The sequence below is a fragment of the Echiichthys vipera genome (assembly GCF_963691815.1).
Source record: "Echiichthys vipera genome assembly, chromosome: 3".
Classification (NCBI taxonomy): domain Eukaryota; kingdom Metazoa; phylum Chordata; class Actinopteri; order Perciformes; family Trachinidae; genus Echiichthys; species Echiichthys vipera.
In genome coordinates, this window is record NC_139828.1 from 14,581,269 (window position 1) to 14,598,020 (window position 16,752).

Sequence of the window (16,752 nt, forward strand, 5' to 3'; positions counted from 1 at the left end):
CCTTTGCTTCTGATGGACAATAGTCATGCTTCCTTTGACCATGTGATGTCTTTTTCACCTAAATGTCAATACATATAATTCGTAAGAATTTTCTGGAATGACTTTTGCTGTCGTTGATCTTGAGGAAATACAAAGTCGCTTGAGGAGACACTTTCATTTGAGTAGGTCACCGCTGGATAGCTGATGCCACCATTACAACCCTGAAGTCCTCTTTGCCTCTGTGCTCGTCTCAAGTCTCCACTCACGGCCTCTTACTATGGATCACCACATCGGAGCTGAGCAGCCCTGCATAGAACCAGTGTACTGGCTAATTCACTATTGATCCTGGCCCATAGACCAATTTCCACTTGTGTTTGGTTTGGGACTACAGTTTCGGTTACGCTTCGTCTCTCCCTTAGGGGCTAGGGAGGAGCCCCTGCCACTCTCTTATCAGGAAGAGAGCACACACACAAAGAGTGTGTTGGACGGAGAGAGATGGGAAGTGAAAGGAGCGTTACTAGCTTGCAGAGAGAGGGAGATAGGTCATTAGTGGATGGTGATGAGTTCCAGAGTTTGAGAGAAAGCAGAGTGGTACTGGCTTTGTGTGAGGTCGCAGTGTGTTATGTACCCAGGTGACTCAAATGGACTGGCCGCCGTTGATTCCTTCAGGGCAAATCTTTCGTGCAGGGAAAATGCGGATGTGTTAGAATTCAAGTGACAAATGGACAAGATATACAGAGCTGTCCATGGTGCTGAAAAGAGGTGACATTAAAAGATGGTCTTTCTTTCTTTCTTTCTTTCTTTCTTTCCTTTTTTCTTTCTTTCTTTCTTTCTTTCTTTCTTTCTTTCTTTCTTTCTTTCTTTCTTTCTTTCTTTCTTTCTTTCTTTCTTTCTTTCTTTCTTTCTTTCTTTCTTTCTTTCTTTCACCCATTCATCCAGACATGGAGGCCAGTTATTCTATGAGGTAACTGGTGGTTAATGTGTGTGTGTGTGTGTGTGTGTGTGTGTGTGTTTAGGTGATATGACTGGGAAGATTCATTAGTTTTGTGTCACTAAGTAAATGTATGTTGACCTGGGCCACTGATAGACAGACACACTCCCCTGATACGATGCTACGAGCCAATCTTCTGCACACACACGCACGCACGCACGCACCGCGCACGCACGCACGAACGAACGCACGCACGCACACAGGCAGGCAGGCAGGCACGCACGCACGCACACGCACGCACGCATGACGCACGCATGCACGCATGCACAGTGCTTCAGAGATCAAACTTGTCCACTCCTCCTCACACTCCTCTTTTACCTTCCTCTATCTACTCACCTCTCACTCTCCATTGTTGCTGTCTCCACATCTCTTCCCATCACCCCCAAACACACCTTCTCTCCTCTTTATCTACCCACCTCTCACTCTCCATCTATCCACCCCTTCTCCTCCCTCTCTTAAACCTGTCCCTCCTGCATCCCCCTCTCCGCCTTCCCTCTGTCTCTCTTTTTCTTTCTCCAGTAACAACATTCCCTGGACTAATTGCAATTCTGTCAGCAGGTAAATGCTTTGTGACCAGTCGCTGACAGTCACGCCAGCCAGCCCCCAGGTTGCCACTGACAGTCATTGTGGGGCAGACGGGACAGCCTCGGCAGCGTTGGCAGTCAGTTAGCAGGCAGTGTATATGGATGTGGCCTCTCAGCTGAATAGTGAGACTCCAACTGTCTGCTAGTGTGTGACACTCCCATTACCCCGCCACAGAAAAAGGTAGACAGCCACAGAACAGCTGGATAATGCACTGTCTGACTGACGATACACTCTACCTCTCACACACTCTGCTTCTCACCTCATCTCTGGGGCCTATGACAACGCCATCTTGATACTGTCAGGTTAGGAGCCAGCAAGTGTGACATGTCAGCGCTCACACAGTTGACTCCTGATGTACGATATTAAGGCAAAAGGATGCTGGGTCAGGGGGGAATGGGGACTGATGATGAATGATGGATTAGAGGAGATACAGGGGTAACACATTTTTATACACAACTGCAACACCTGCCACACTTGAATCCTTTCCGTTACCATCAATCGAAAGACAATGTGGTACTTTTATAACTGTGCAGAATGTATTCTTAGCAAACAGGACATTAAATGTAGAGTCAGCCTTAGCATAGCTCCTTGATGACCAGGCTCAGCTAATTAAAGCAGGCTGTTGACAGTTGTCAGCCTGACCCTTAGCGCAGCGCTCCCCTGAGGGGCCTGTTAGCATGCTAATGCTAATCCCCAGTGACGGGGGACAGGGCAGGCCTGTCCCCTGCAGCCCCCACTGTTGTGACCACAGGATGTGTCAGGACAGGCACAGTGATGTGCTAACATGGAGATGTCCCCATGTGCATGTCACACATCTGTAATTAGAAAAAGAGGCAGGCAGCGGGAGGGCTGTAGGGGACAGTTGTTGTGGGACCACTTGATCTCTGTTCCTGGACACGGCTCAGAAAAGAGCAGCCTGCGCCTAAAACAAGCTTATAAAAGAGCAACTGGTTTCACAAGCTTTAATGCGACGATTCGCCTCATGTAAGCTCGCGAGGCATGTTTGAGATTTGATGTGAGCAAGTTCACACAGAAAAAAGAGCAATACAGGGCAACACAAAACAAAATCCCAAAGCAGTTAACATTGTAACTGAGGGGGGGGAAGAGAACAGTCGTACACCTGTCTGCCTGTCAGTCTATCTGTCTCTCTCTCTCTCTCTTCTCCTCTTCAAGGGAAGGTCAAGGACACATGCATATTCATGGAGAAGCCTGGCACAGGATCGATGGCTTTTAATTGTTTTCTCTTGGTTAGTGGAGGGACGTGCCAGTGTCTATTGATCTGTTTGAGCAGAGGCCACTCACAGAGCACGACTGAGAGACCTTTACCTGACTGAACACCGATAGACCTTGTGTGTGTGTGTGTGTGTGTGTGTGTGTGTGTGTGTGTGTGTGTGTGTGTGTGTGCGCGTGCGTGCATGCGTGTTTATGTGTGTGTGATTAGGATTGTGACACACAAAACCACAGGCTGCAAGAGAAGGCCTCATGGGGCTTGGAGGTAGATAGACATACACAAAGGTGACACACCACAGCAGACACAAAGAAAACAGTACAAGGTTTTCTAGGTGGAGATTTGAATGATGCTGTCGCACAATTCCACTGACATTGAGCGAATGCATACTTTTATTTGTGTCTCATTCAACAAACTTACACACAAGGTTTACAAAACACTACTTACATTGTGCACACAGATAAACAAAAAAGAAGGCAAACATGTACGGTAAAACATCATTAAACATACAACATTACTACGCCACAACATTTATTTGAGAGTAACAGATACTTTTCAGATAAATATTTTGCATGACAAAATTGTTGGCCTTATGAAAGGTAATGCGTTTTTAAAGATTGAATGGTTTAGCGCTGCAGAGGAAATAACTTGAGCTCAAACGTTAAGTGAAGAGCTATAACAGGAAATAGAGAATCTTTCCTACCCAGTGATTCACCTGTTATTTTGAGGACATATGCAGACGTATATGCTTAAAATTTTATTTCTGTGCAAAACGTTTGAAGAACAAGTGCATTATTTATTATATAGAAGTACAAATTGCAATATTTGTTGCAGATGGTGATTTAATTGGTCCACTGTTTACAGATTTCATCTACTTGTGCTGAGTAATTAAGGAGGACTGTATGGCTAATATATTACGTTTTTTTTAAGTATTACAAGTTTACTTTAAAGAGATATATGATGTTATCATTCATGCTTGAGAATGTTTAATGTGTGAGCGCATGATACCAAAATTGATGTTATTTTTGTAGTGTAGTGCAGTATTATTAAAGGCTGCCACTACACGTGCAATGGAGTTTGCACATTGTATAGACGAGTATATTGAGAGTAATGTACCAAATGTTCTATTGTTATTGATATGTGTGTTTTTGTTTATTTTCTTTTATTTAGAATTACCAAAAGAGTTTGCCACTAGAGGTATTTATGTACTGAAGTACCTTATGCACTGAAGTGATTTACTGACTTAGCTACAACTTTGAGGCACTTCAAGTTAGCCTAGTATTCAAGTCACTGTACTAAAGTGGTTAATGCACTTCATATGTTATTAACCTAGAGTTAGGAACCTAGGATACATGGAAGTTTGCGAGCAGTGACAGTTACTGTACATCATTTGGAATTTCGTACGTAAAGGTGGACAAATGAGTGCACAAATGAGCCCTAAAGGTAACAACTATTCTTAATCACATAACAGGTTCTCATAAGCACCTGCTGTAAAATCTTCAAATAACAAAATATTTAAATATTTTTCTTTTTTTTTAATTAAAGAAGTTCTCCATGTTTTAACTTTGACACTGTTTCTATGGTAATAGACATCTACATCTGAATGTTTGGCCTACATTGTGAATACCAGATTAATGTTTTCACCTGCCTGCCAGCCAAGAGAGCTTCCCCTCTGCATAGATTATCCCCTTCAGAAGCCTCTTCTCTCTCTTTCATTTATTCCTTTGTAGCTGGTTGAATTTGTCAATTTGAACAAGCGAAGTTGGGATATTGGTGGCGAGTAGGGAGCAAAAGGAGGGTACACAGAGAGCAAGGGAAAGAGAGAGGGAGAAAGATAAAAAAGATTGTGACAGTCATCCATTTGACCCCGGCTGTTGAGTGAAAGCAGCCTGGCTTGTCAAATCTCTGTGCTAACAGTGAATAGCCATATCTGTGCAGAGCATAGAAGGGTGTCATGCACTATGGTTTCATGGTTCAGGATAAGGCTGGATAAAGCCATTGGCTGGATGACACACAGACAGACACACTTTCTCTCAAACTCCCTGTCTCTCGCTCTCAGTTACTGTCTTGACTTGAGATTCCGAAGTGTGAACACTTATTTCGATCAAGTCTGCATCTTTATATGGAAACTGACTATCAATGCAAACCCCCTGCTGTATCTAAAAGAGAGGAAGCAGTTTCTTGCTCAAAGATTAAACCTTGTACCCTCCGATTATTGAACAATGAGAGTCTCCTATCCCCGCCCTCCTCCTCTCTCTGCTACGCTGTAATATCCTCCTCATTCACGCACACACATGCAGGACCTATTACTGCCTCATTAGCCTGAATCATACAAGAATTAGACTCCAGCCTGCTTACAATAGCTCTGAGAACGGGCCTTTTTTTCGCTCAGGAGTCAGGGGTTAAGTTACCAATCAAAATAGCCAGGCAGATGTATTGAGACATTTTAATATTGGCCATTGTGAGAGCTCTAAAAAATTTTAATCTCTCTCTGGCACGGCTGCCCCCCAAGGCAACTCAAATAATGGTCTTCGGGAGGGGGGGTCGGTGTTCAAAGAATTGATGTACCCTGTGGCATTTGGATAATTGTGTTGGAATTGTAGCCACCTTGAACAGCTTTCAGGCTGAGCGCCCTTTCTTCATTTGACTTCTTTGCTTTCCTGGACCAACGATTTTTCTGCTCTCTCACCCTCAAACATTAGATTTCACTTTCTCTTCAGGTCCCCCTTTGGTGTCCCTTTCCCTTTAAATCCTCTGAACCAAGCTGCTTCAGATGGAAATCAGAGGGAGACTGCCCACACTAGGAACCAATAAACTGTGAGTGCTAACACAGTCTGTTAGCTCCATTCTGGACAAAGTGGACCAGGTGATGCTGCCGTCCCCACAGTTAATATAATGTAAACCACCAGAGGGGGCCAATGATGAAGATTAGGCTGCACCTCCACCAGTAAGTTCACAACATTGTTTTACATGTTTTACAACTGGAAAGACGATTATTTCTACCTCACCTGTCAGATCTCCCTTTCTCCTCTTTAATTCCTCGTACTACACATGGTATGACCCTCCTCATCATCCACACACCCCTCCTCCCCCGTCTTGGTGGTCGTGTCCTCTCCCAGGGTTCAGACTAATGACTAGTGACAGTCCACTGAGGGGAGCGAGCTGTTTGCAGTCAGCAGTGCGTTTGTTGGTAATTATTTTCCAGAGTGTCACATTAGTGTCAGCCTCATGGCGGTGAGAGAGGAGAGAGGGCGGGGGCCCTGGCTGTCTGGATGGGTGAGGCGGAGAGGTAGGGGAGGGGAAAGGGTGTGATGTTTGGTGGTGGGCAGTGTTGTGTTTATGTGTGTAGATTGAAGTGGTATGTTGAAGACACAGACTGTCACTGCACTCTTTGCCTCGTGGGGACAAGATTTAGGTGAGCGTAAGAAAGGGGATCGGTGTACACCTTCCCTACTGCTTTTCACTCTTATTTTCGTCCTGAAAATATTTGTCTTAAAGTATAAATCTGGTGAAAAATAAGATAAGATGAAGACTAAACCATGTAAATGTAAATCGCTGTGGTGCTTCCATGCAAATGTTATCCTCATGTTCATGTCCAAATCGTTTGACCTCTTTTTTATGTTGTTGGTGAGTCTTGGGTCACCTGGATTCCCATAATACCTTCTGAATTATTAATTTGTGTCCAATAGAAAATTAATTGGGGGTGATTTTGCACGGCACTGCATTCACTCTGTCTTTCAGGCAATGTCAATGTTCACTCCTAAAGGTCCGGTTCCTGTATCGAATCAATGCAAGGATGATACATTGTTTCATTTTTCCAACTTTGCATTCACTAAGGCAAAAACTCAAACAAGTCAAGAAAGTGCAAACAAAAGCCATGTGGTGATTAGTATGTAATCTGAACTCAAAATATTGTTGTAAAACGCGGGCTGGGATGGCCTCCAAACAGCTCTCACAGACCCCCAATACGTGAGATAGATTTTTTTTCATGGCCACATGCACTTCCACATGAGGGAGAGTGACTTTAGTCTCTGCTCAGAACGCCATTACTACATCACTATATCTTTGCAAAGCGAATATTTGTTTGCCGCTGTATTAATGTTCTGAATGTTGAGTACAGCTCCTGTGAGACAGCGGCTAATAAATGATTTAATAATGCAGGCATTTTGAGGAAGACGCTCTGCCATCAGAAGACGGTTGTCCACTGCTACTTGACATGAGCAAACATGCAAATAGTCTACTGGTTCACCAGTCCCCAAAAAAGGAAAAGATATCATTTTAACCAATGACATGACAAAAAATGGTACGTTCCAGTGATTGGTTGAAACATGCGCCTTAGCTTTTTTAAAAAAAAGTTTTTTTTGTTTTTTTTACAATTTTAAACTTGTGTCTCACCTCTAAATACAGTATGTATGTCTTCAGACTAACATACAGGTTGTTCTGGTCTTTTTGGTGACAGTAAGAAAAAAAAAATCATTAAAGCTACAATAAACTGTAATTGGAAAGCAGTACCCTGAACTCTTTTTCCCTGTTGGATATTTTGCCTCTTTTACAACCACTTGACTCCACAGTGTTCTGTTGATAAAACTTTTCAGTTCAGGGAATTTTACTTCAGCAGTACAGAGACAAATCTGAGTACATGCAAACAGTATCGGCCCGCTGACACGGGTGTGCTGTGAATGTGTAAACATACAGGATACTAGTGTTTGTGTTTGTGTGTGTGTGGTGTGGTGAGGGGCAGTCACCAGCTCCTTTGGGAGGAAGCGATCAATGATTGAGACCATAATGCACCTCTCTGTATTCCTCCTCACATTCACGCTCACTGGCTGCTTTGGGGAGCTGACACACACACACACACACACACACACGCACACACACACACATACGTCCACTTTCCCTCATACGCACATACACATTGTCACATGTTCGACAGCTCATCTCTCACACGGTCCCTTCCACTCCATCTTGTAGCTGTCTGGTCGATGGCCTCTCTCTCTGTCTCACTTCCACTGCTCAGTCTTTGGCAGACTGCTCTGCTCTGGCGCTGTCTCTCCCTATGTTAATATAGTAGCTAACCTCTCTCCATAGCACTGCTACCAGACAGTCTCTATGTTGATATACTGAGGAGAGTGTAGAACTCCGCCGCACAACTACTACCCAACTGACTCCAGAGAACTGAGCACTCTTCATCTCCACCACTGCTGCTGCCTCTGCCAGGCTCCTGCTGGGGCACTCAGTTGTCCTGTGTACTTTTTTTTTTTTTTTCTCATTTTCATGCTCTTCTGCTTTTGATTAGGGGAAATCATGTGAATTTTGAAGATAATCTGCTGTAATTGGAGATTGTGAGTCTCACAGCAAAAGGTAATTATCACTAATTGGTCTGTGGAAATGATTACAGCAGTAACTTAGTTTACTCCAAGCCCCCAAAACAAGAACAGGGAATGAAAGGAGGAGAGTAAAAAAAAATTATACATGACTATTAACTGTTTGCGATTCCAATTACATATTGTGAAGGTTAAAAGACTCTACTGATGACCCCTGGCATCGTAATAAAAGAAGTGGAGAACTCTCATCACGTTGATTTAATTTGCCTCAACTCATCTCTTACTTGTTGGTAATTACACCGAAGACCACAGAACCTAAACTGTACAATTGAAATGATATTAAAATTGCTTGAAAATGATTCAAGTCTGTGAGATGGTACAGAGGAACCACGCTGATAAGCACAGATGCAAACAGAGATCGAATCAAAGCATAAACGGCATACATTAAGATGTTACGCTCTGGTTGGGCATGCGCGTATGCGTATGGCAGTCAAGAAGACAAGCCAAGTGACTCACCTCCTGCCAGAAAATGAAGACATACAATTAACATCGTATCCCATCATCCTCAGCTGAGCGGGCAGGCCTGTAATTGGCTGGCTGACCAGCCTGCGTGGCTTCAGGTGGCAATTTATTCTGGGAGCCATGCAGTTTACCCAGGGCAGCTAACGGCCCCTGTGCCATAACCTGGCTGAGGCAGCGGGGACATCATTAACACTTCGCTGGGCCTGCAGGACACACACCCATCATCATCCACTATACACCGCCCACAGCCACTAGCACATGGGGCAAATTGGAGGAACGGGGTAGAAATAATAATCGGAATGTCAATGAGCCACTTGTAGTGAGTGTGTTTACTGATCAGCTGGCAAATTAGGATATTCTTGACTCTTCCTGCTGAAAGAATAGAATCCCACTTTCCTAGATTAACTCTGATTATTAATTTGTAATAAAACAAACGTCATCCTTACCCTAAGCAGATTTCATTCATGTTAGTTCAGTCATACCTAACCTTCGACTATGAGGTGTGTGTGTGTGTGTGTGTGTGTGTGTGTGTGTGTGTGTGTGTGTGTGTGTGTGTGTGTGTGTGTGTGTGTGTGTGTGTGTGTGTGTGTGTGTGTGTGTGTGTGTGGGTGTGTGTGTGTGTGTGTGTGTGTGTGTGTGTGTGTGTGTGTGTGTGTGTGGAGGCATGTGGTTGTCTAACCTCAAAACAATGTGAGAGGGTGCTCCCTAAGCAGAATAATGACCTTGCTTTGTCATAAGGAAGACATGTGTTACACACTCCCATATTGGTCTGAGGGCAAGACTGTTACAGAGTCCGTCTGGACTCTGGTTTATGTGTCCATTTAAAGGTCTGCATCTGCTGTCTGGCCCTCCGCCTCCTCACAACCGGCTGTCTCTAGGTGTGAGAGGAAGAGGCTCACACGGAAAGCTCCATCTCAAAATCACTTTATAGATGTATAAGGTGAGCAGTCTAAATAATGTTTCTCCTCAGCCGTATGTAATCTAAGCAAGAGAGTCAATATTTATTTTTATGTCCCAATTATCCAGTGTGTGTTAACTCCACCCCACCGATACCCAGCTATGTCTCCTCACAAGTCTCCTTCTCCTTCTTGGCTGTGATATTCCCAATTCACTCATCCCCTATATCTCAGGACTCTTTCTTGCCCTCTAATCACACACACATATACATATACACACGCACACACACACACACACACACACACACACACACAGGCTCACAGCCAAATGGCTGTTCATTAAAGACAGGGACCTGAGGGGAAGCAATCGTCTGAGAGACGGAAATTGCGTGTCACATTAGATTAGCAGTGTAAAGCCTCTGGATTGGCTCGGGGGAATAAGGAATTATTTCAATTACATTATTTCAAAAAGTCTTTAAGCAATACCAATACCGATAAAAACAAATTAAGAGTGATTTGGGCTGATTTGTGACGCTCTAAGCTGTGTTTTCTGACAATGTGCTGGAAATCAGATATGAATAATGCAGATATTACACTGTGTGTAATGTGTTGGAGTTGAAAGCAGATTATCTGTGACAAATAATGCCATTGGTTTGCATTGTGTCTCATCAAAAGGGAATGTTCCCAAGTGTCAATCACACATAGGCTGGAGACTTACAGGCTCAGAGCCACAGGACAACTCCATCACCTGCAGTCACACCAACACGCAGTGAAAGTGAGGACTTCAGTGGGTTAACTTGTATACCTTATGCACTGGTTTAAGCTTTTAGCTTTTTATTATGGTGAAAAGTCCACAAATAGTGCATCTAACTTTTCTAATGGATGTGTCTGGTGGATGTGATCATTCAAATTTGAAGGTTATTTACAGGTGTAATTCTTGTGTACGATGTATCATTATAGGCTCATATGCATGAATAATCCAGTTGTTTTATTCTATACCCCCCAGTTATGTAGTTATGTTGTCTGGCACCTCCATGGCACAAAGTTGTCTTTTTCCTTTGGCAAAAACTGAATACTTTATTTTTCTTTTGACTCAATTTCACTTTTACACATCTAGCGAGGGCAAGGAATTGAATGAGTCCATCGCAGTCAGCGCGTCTCAGGGGGGTGGGGAAGAGAGGGCAGGGGAAGAGGGGGTGGGTGGGGTGGGGTGGGACTGTCACACGGGGAGCGCATGAAGGAGAGACCAGCAGAGTCAGACCGACCCGCAGCCAGTCCACTCACTGGTGCCCTGATCCAGCCCAGAAACGCAGCGACTGCTACGCCTCTCTAAACTCCGCACATCTCAGCGGTAACTCACTGTTTAACACTCGCAACATCTGGAGGAGGACTGGAGAAGCCGACTCTGCCTGCAGCTATAAGGTTTTTTTTTCTTCCTTCTTCTCTCCTCTTTTTTCCTGCGCGACCAGGAGAAAGTGCCGCGTCCCTGAAATTAGAAGTTTAGAGAGAAAGGAGAGAGTTGTTTGACGGCGAAATCAATCTCGCGTTGAGTGCAAGGTAAGTCCCGGCTGATGGCTCCTGATAATACAAGTGATTAGAGCTTCATTTGTTTTAATTGGTTTAATTGGTTATTTAATTGCCATGTGTTCTGTCTGGTGTGAAGCTTTGTGGTAGTTTTTTTTTCCTGAAGTGAGGGAAGTTGTCGCTGCAAAACTGTTCTCGGGTTTGAAACGATTTAAAGACTTTGTGAAATGTTGAATGAGTGGGATATGACTGGGTCAAATCCTGACCTTTGCGCTTTTGGAGGGTGTAAACGCCAGTGAATTGTGACTTGAACGCAGCCTATATATATTTTTTTAATTGTTCAGGTAAAGTGTTTTAAGTCGATTAAGTCTGTGGCTGTAGCGCGTAAACTTTAATTCCCACCCTGGTTAATTTCACAGATTCAGGTTCATAAACTGGAAAAAGAGTTTACAAATGGGAATCAGTCAGCCCAAACTTTCCTTTCTTATTTCGGCCCTTTCCACTAATGCCTATATTTTTTCTCTATGTATTACATTTCACTGTAAGAAACAGCTAACCAGACAATTGATGTGGCGTCCCCCCCCCCCCCCCCCCAATTCCAACACATTATTGTTCAAACTTTTGTTCTTTTAAATAAGCTGCGATTTATTCAACTCAGTCAACGCTGTGAGGTTTTTGTGCAGATTTTGATATTTCAGAACAGAAATGTTGAAAAACTTATATTCTGGGATGCTTATTCTTCTTAAAACCTCTCACCTCGGATATTAATTTATTGGACACAACACGACTTTGCGCAATTGATTGTTTTACTGAGACAAATAATTAATTACAGAGGGAGTCGTTCTTTTTTTTTCTGAACGTGTTGGAAGGATTTTCCTAAATCTAATTTATTATTCCTAATTATTATGTATATTTTGCAGGCTCCGGCTACGTGTGTGTTTTATTGGCAATTTATTCCGTCGTAATTATTTACAGGCACAGTAGGCCTCCTCCAACTCTTTTCTATTGAAATTAGTCCAAAATTGTAATTGTAAAAAGGCTTCTAAAGTTGCACCTGGGTGTGTTTCTTGGTATCTGGAGTCATTAAAAAAAAATCCGTCTTTACTTAACTAAATGAAAAGAAACAAAAATGTCTGCCTCAGTCAAATTCATTATTTATTCATAAGACAAGTCAAATTTATTATTACAATCCAGGAATGGTATTAAGAAAATTATTTTTATTACCAGAGTTGGAAGAAAAGAAAACCTAAATCTTTTGAAACGATTAGTAATGTCTTTTCATGTCCTGCTGTAGCTCAGCCTTTACACTCCATGTGTCCTCTCCCTTTCCTCAGGACCACTACCAGGGAGGTGAATGGACCTCCACCGCCCCTTCAAGATGGACAGCTCCTCCTACCTGCCAGCTCCACTGGCCTCCCCTGCCCTGATGGTGCTTGCCTCCACTGCCGAGGCCGGCCGAGACGCCTCCGTACCCTGCCAGGCGCCCAGGCCCTTTGGTGTCCCCACCTCCGTTGAGAAGGACCTCCACCTCCCCTTCCCCTCTGCCTCTTACACCTTCACCTCCATGTATCAGCGCCAGGGCCCCATGTCAGGCACCTTTCCCTCCCGAGACTTCCCTGCCTCCCTGCTCCACCTGCATCCCCAGTTCACCCCACCAAACCTGGACTGCTCGGCCCTGAGCATGCTGAACCACAGTGGGGTGGGCGCCTTCCGGCCTTTTTCCTCCCCGCAAGAGGAGAGGGATTCGGGGCTGTACCAGTCGGCGTTCACCCCTGCCAAGAGGCTGAAGAGCTGCTTCCCAGAGGTGGAGGGAAAAGAGTATGACTTTGGCTCCCCGGGAGGCTCCCTCAAAGCTGGGGAGGACTCAGGGAGGAAGATCTTCTCCATGTCCGGACTGCTGTCTGATGGAGAGGCATCATCGAGCCCGGAGGAACGCAAAGAGCACAGTGAGTACACCCTTGACACACACATCTGATGCACATTTTTGGTATGTTAACGTGCGCGGCTCACATCTAAAGCTCACACACACTCACTCATCTTTAAATAATGAAGTGAAATGTACAGAATGTAATTGGCACATCAAAGACCTCGCTCACCCTGACATGACATGGCAGATGTGATTTACATATCCTCTACAGCTGCATCGACTAATGGTGACAAATTGAAAGGAGCCTTTGTGAGTAAAGACGTATGTTAAAAGATTTTTTCCTTTTCCACTCTAGTCTTCACCGTCTTGTTGGACAAAGTGTTTACAGCGACTGACTGGGACTGACTTTGACACAAATAAATTGAACAGTGTCACTTATTCAGCTTAGTGATCATTAGCCACATATGACCATTAGGCCTATTGGAAGTCAGACTTTTCTTGGCGGCTGAGGAACACAAATACATCGGAGCGTGTGGAGGGTTGACATAGGAGGAGTGAGAGTTGGAACGAATGACACCCTGTCAGAGATAACGAGGTGGCAGAGATAGAGAGGAAGGGATGGAGGAGGATAGAGAAACAGAGAGAGGGAGAGAGAGAGAGAGAGAGCGACGCGGCGATGCGCCTCAGCCTGAGCTTCCCAACGACAACCCTCAGCTCAATATGGCCGCCCACACCAACCGTCTGATTTGTTGACAAATGAGTGGGAGAGGTGTCAGTCAGTGTGCCGCGGAGGGAGAGCCGCTCCTCATTACTCCCGGGGATAATTGCCCAACGACGCGGGGGCACAACACTCGCCTCAGAGGTAGAGGGGGTGGGGAGAGCGGGAGCTGGAGTCAGGGAGGCAATGCTAGGCATGATGGGAAATCAAACCCCCTCAGTGGCGGTCGCCAAGGGGAGCGCCTGACAGATGAAAGAGACCAGAGAAAGACAGAAAGAGGAGAGAGAGCACCCAAAGGCTCGACAGATCAGAGGGGGACACCATCGAAAATAATGACAATGAGAAGGGGGGGCAGAGATGGGAGAGGGGAGAAAGCAGGGGGGGAGACACTGATACACGCACTCACACATATCACCTAAAGGAAACTTTCATCCCACACATAAAGGGCGGGAGCAGGGACGAGTTGTCTTAAGAAAAGTTTGGATTGTGTGCCGTGTGTGTCTCTATGCATATGTGTGTCTTTGTTGAAACTTGCTGATTTTGTCGCTGGTTGGTGGCTGAGTGACAGGGCCAGGGAGGCGGAGTGGCAGCAAGGAATCTCAATATGGAATTTTAATAAGGACGGGAAAGGAAAGAGATGCCAGGCAGCATGCTGGTGTGAGAGGTGTGTCTGTCTGACAATGTTTGCTCTGTGCACTCGTGCATGCGTGCTCCTCTCACCTCCTGATTTTGGGAATCTCATTTGGGGAATGTTGACAAGGACAAAAGACGAAGAGGACTAGAACATGGAGAGCATTGCTCCTCTGGAGAAAAAAAAATGAGTTTGGGAAAAAAATGGATTTGTGCACATTGGAAGCTGCTTTTCCAGCTTTATCCAATTAGATTGGAGCTCAGGGAAACTAAGAGCTTTAATGCAATTGAGCTCCCAGCACTTTTCTAAGTCTGACATACACTTGTTCCTCTTGAATGGGTAACAGACAGTCACTTCAGGACCAAAAGTCTTAACTGTTAAGCTTGAAATCTTCTTGGGCTGTGAGAGTGTGCCTTCTGCTCGCATACTGCAGCAGCGACGGTGATGCAAATGCTCACTGAAGTACAAACTAAACCATAAAACCTACTTTTATACTTTAAAATAAAATGTCTTCATAATAGAAACAACCGCCTGTGTTAGGTGACAAGTTCCCCCCACGTTTGTATGGGACTTCCCCAAGTACTTCGGTCTCCAAGTCAGGCATTAGCATTATGCCTAACACTGGCAGCTTGTCCTTAGACACTGTGGCCCAACTTTATTCTTTACACTTTGTACACAAAACATTTCGGTTAAAACAGATTGCATTTGACTTTTTGAGGCCACACTGTGTTGAGTTCAAGTGCTCTAGTCACTCTTCCTTCAGTCTACACAACATGCAGGTAGGGCACTTCTTCCCATCAGTGCCGGTGGACGTCACCTTCTGTCCATTTGGTGTCTGTTTTATTTTCCTTCGCAGACTTGCCTCTATTTTATCAGGGAATGTCTGAGACGCACGGTGTGCTCTGACAGCTGTTCAAACAGCCACACTCGCTTTCAAAGGGCAGATGTCTTCACTGGAGCGAGTCATGCTTATTTTCCTCAGGGAGATGCTTTCCGCCGCAAGCCTGAGCTGGAACTAAAATGGCCCTTTACCAGAAACACGAGTTGGGAAACCAGAGGAGTGGAGTGGCAAAACACACCGTGGGCCAGACGCTGACGGAGTGGTGTGTGTGTGTGTGTGTGTGTGTGTGTGTGTGTGTGTGTGCGCGCACGCGCACGCGCACGTGCCAGATGTTTGAGAGCCCCTGTGTTATGATACTTGTTATGCACCAAACTCCTGTTTGTGGCTGTCAGAAAAGGAAAACCTTCACCTGCAGAATAGACAGAGATCTATGAACGCCACCAAACACAAAGAGTCAACCATTGTCCAGCTGGCATTACAGCCTGTTGTATCAGTCTCTTCTTTTTCTTTCTGAAACAAATGCCTGTACTTACCCGGAGACAGTTTTAAATAAGCGACCCATGAGCACTGCTTTCGCATAGATTGCAGATGGTGGCAGCGTCCTGTTTCACAAATGTTTGTCCCTCACAAAGCGCAGTTAAGCTTGTACGTCTTTTGCATGCTCAAATATGTGATTTGTTTTTTTAAGTGAAATGTGTCAATTAAATTATCTCATGCTGCATTTGGTGAAACAGCTGACAATGCTAATGCAAAGCTAACTTTACAGCATCAGTTGCGACCTCAGCCCTATTCTCCATTGGTGTTGCTAACATATAACTGGACCATTACAAAGACAAATAACAAATTAATGTTGTTTTTCCTATTTGTTATTCTCTGATGTTTTTGATCATTCAAATTCAGTCTACTGAGTAGTTAGTGGCCAGCCGTCATTTAGTTTCTTAACTAAAGTTAATGTGGTTGAAGCAAATTAGTCTGCCCTTCTCAGTGTCAGGGCCAATACATTTCCAAATGTTGCTTTTCTAAACTGCAACAAAACATCAGAGCATTGTTGTGGGGAAAGCATTCACCACACCAAAACCTGTGCATCCGATCTTTGAATCAGGCACAGCTCTGTTGGAGACTTCGCTCACAGGGATGAGAAGGCGTTGGGAGTCTCGCCAAAAATCGTCACCTGAGCGAAAAAAAATCCTGCTGGAAATTAATAGAGGGGAAACATATAAGCGTAACACACATTGAGGATTCTCCAGATGCGCTCAGAGTGTAAGTGTCCTCCACGGTCGGTTATTCATGGGTTGTTAGCGAACTAGTGCGGCGTTCGAACAGAATCAATATTACATAGATTCATCTTAGATCTGGCACATGGATTATCTCTGAAGTTCTATGGGTTTGAGCTTGTTACAGACACAGCTTACATGCTTTGTGTGTGTGTGTGTGTGTGTGTGTGTGTGTGTGTGTGTGTGTGTGTGTGTGTGGTGAGGGTGTGTGCCTGCATGTACACTTTTAAATGGTTAGGACTTTTCACCCACCAGCAGTGTACGTTTGTGAGTACTTTTCATGCACTTATTTATGCATATAAGTTTGTATGGCATATTGACACCACTCTCCCTCTCGCACACAAACACACACACACACACACACACACACAC

At 44.5% G+C, this 16,752-nt stretch overlaps 1 protein-coding gene across 1 annotated transcript in view; it reads left to right on the forward strand.

Annotated features, from left to right (window-relative positions):
• Positions 1 to 12,403: 12,403 nt before the first annotated feature.
• Positions 12,404 to 16,752, forward strand: part of rnf220b (ring finger protein 220b) — a gene marked incomplete at both ends in the record, with an annotated part of 28,620 nt that continues 24,271 nt past the window's right edge. The window contains 1 exon segment of the mRNA XM_083911064.1: positions 12,404 to 12,995. Within this exon segment, the coding sequence (XP_083767190.1) occupies positions 12,404 to 12,995 (592 nt within the window).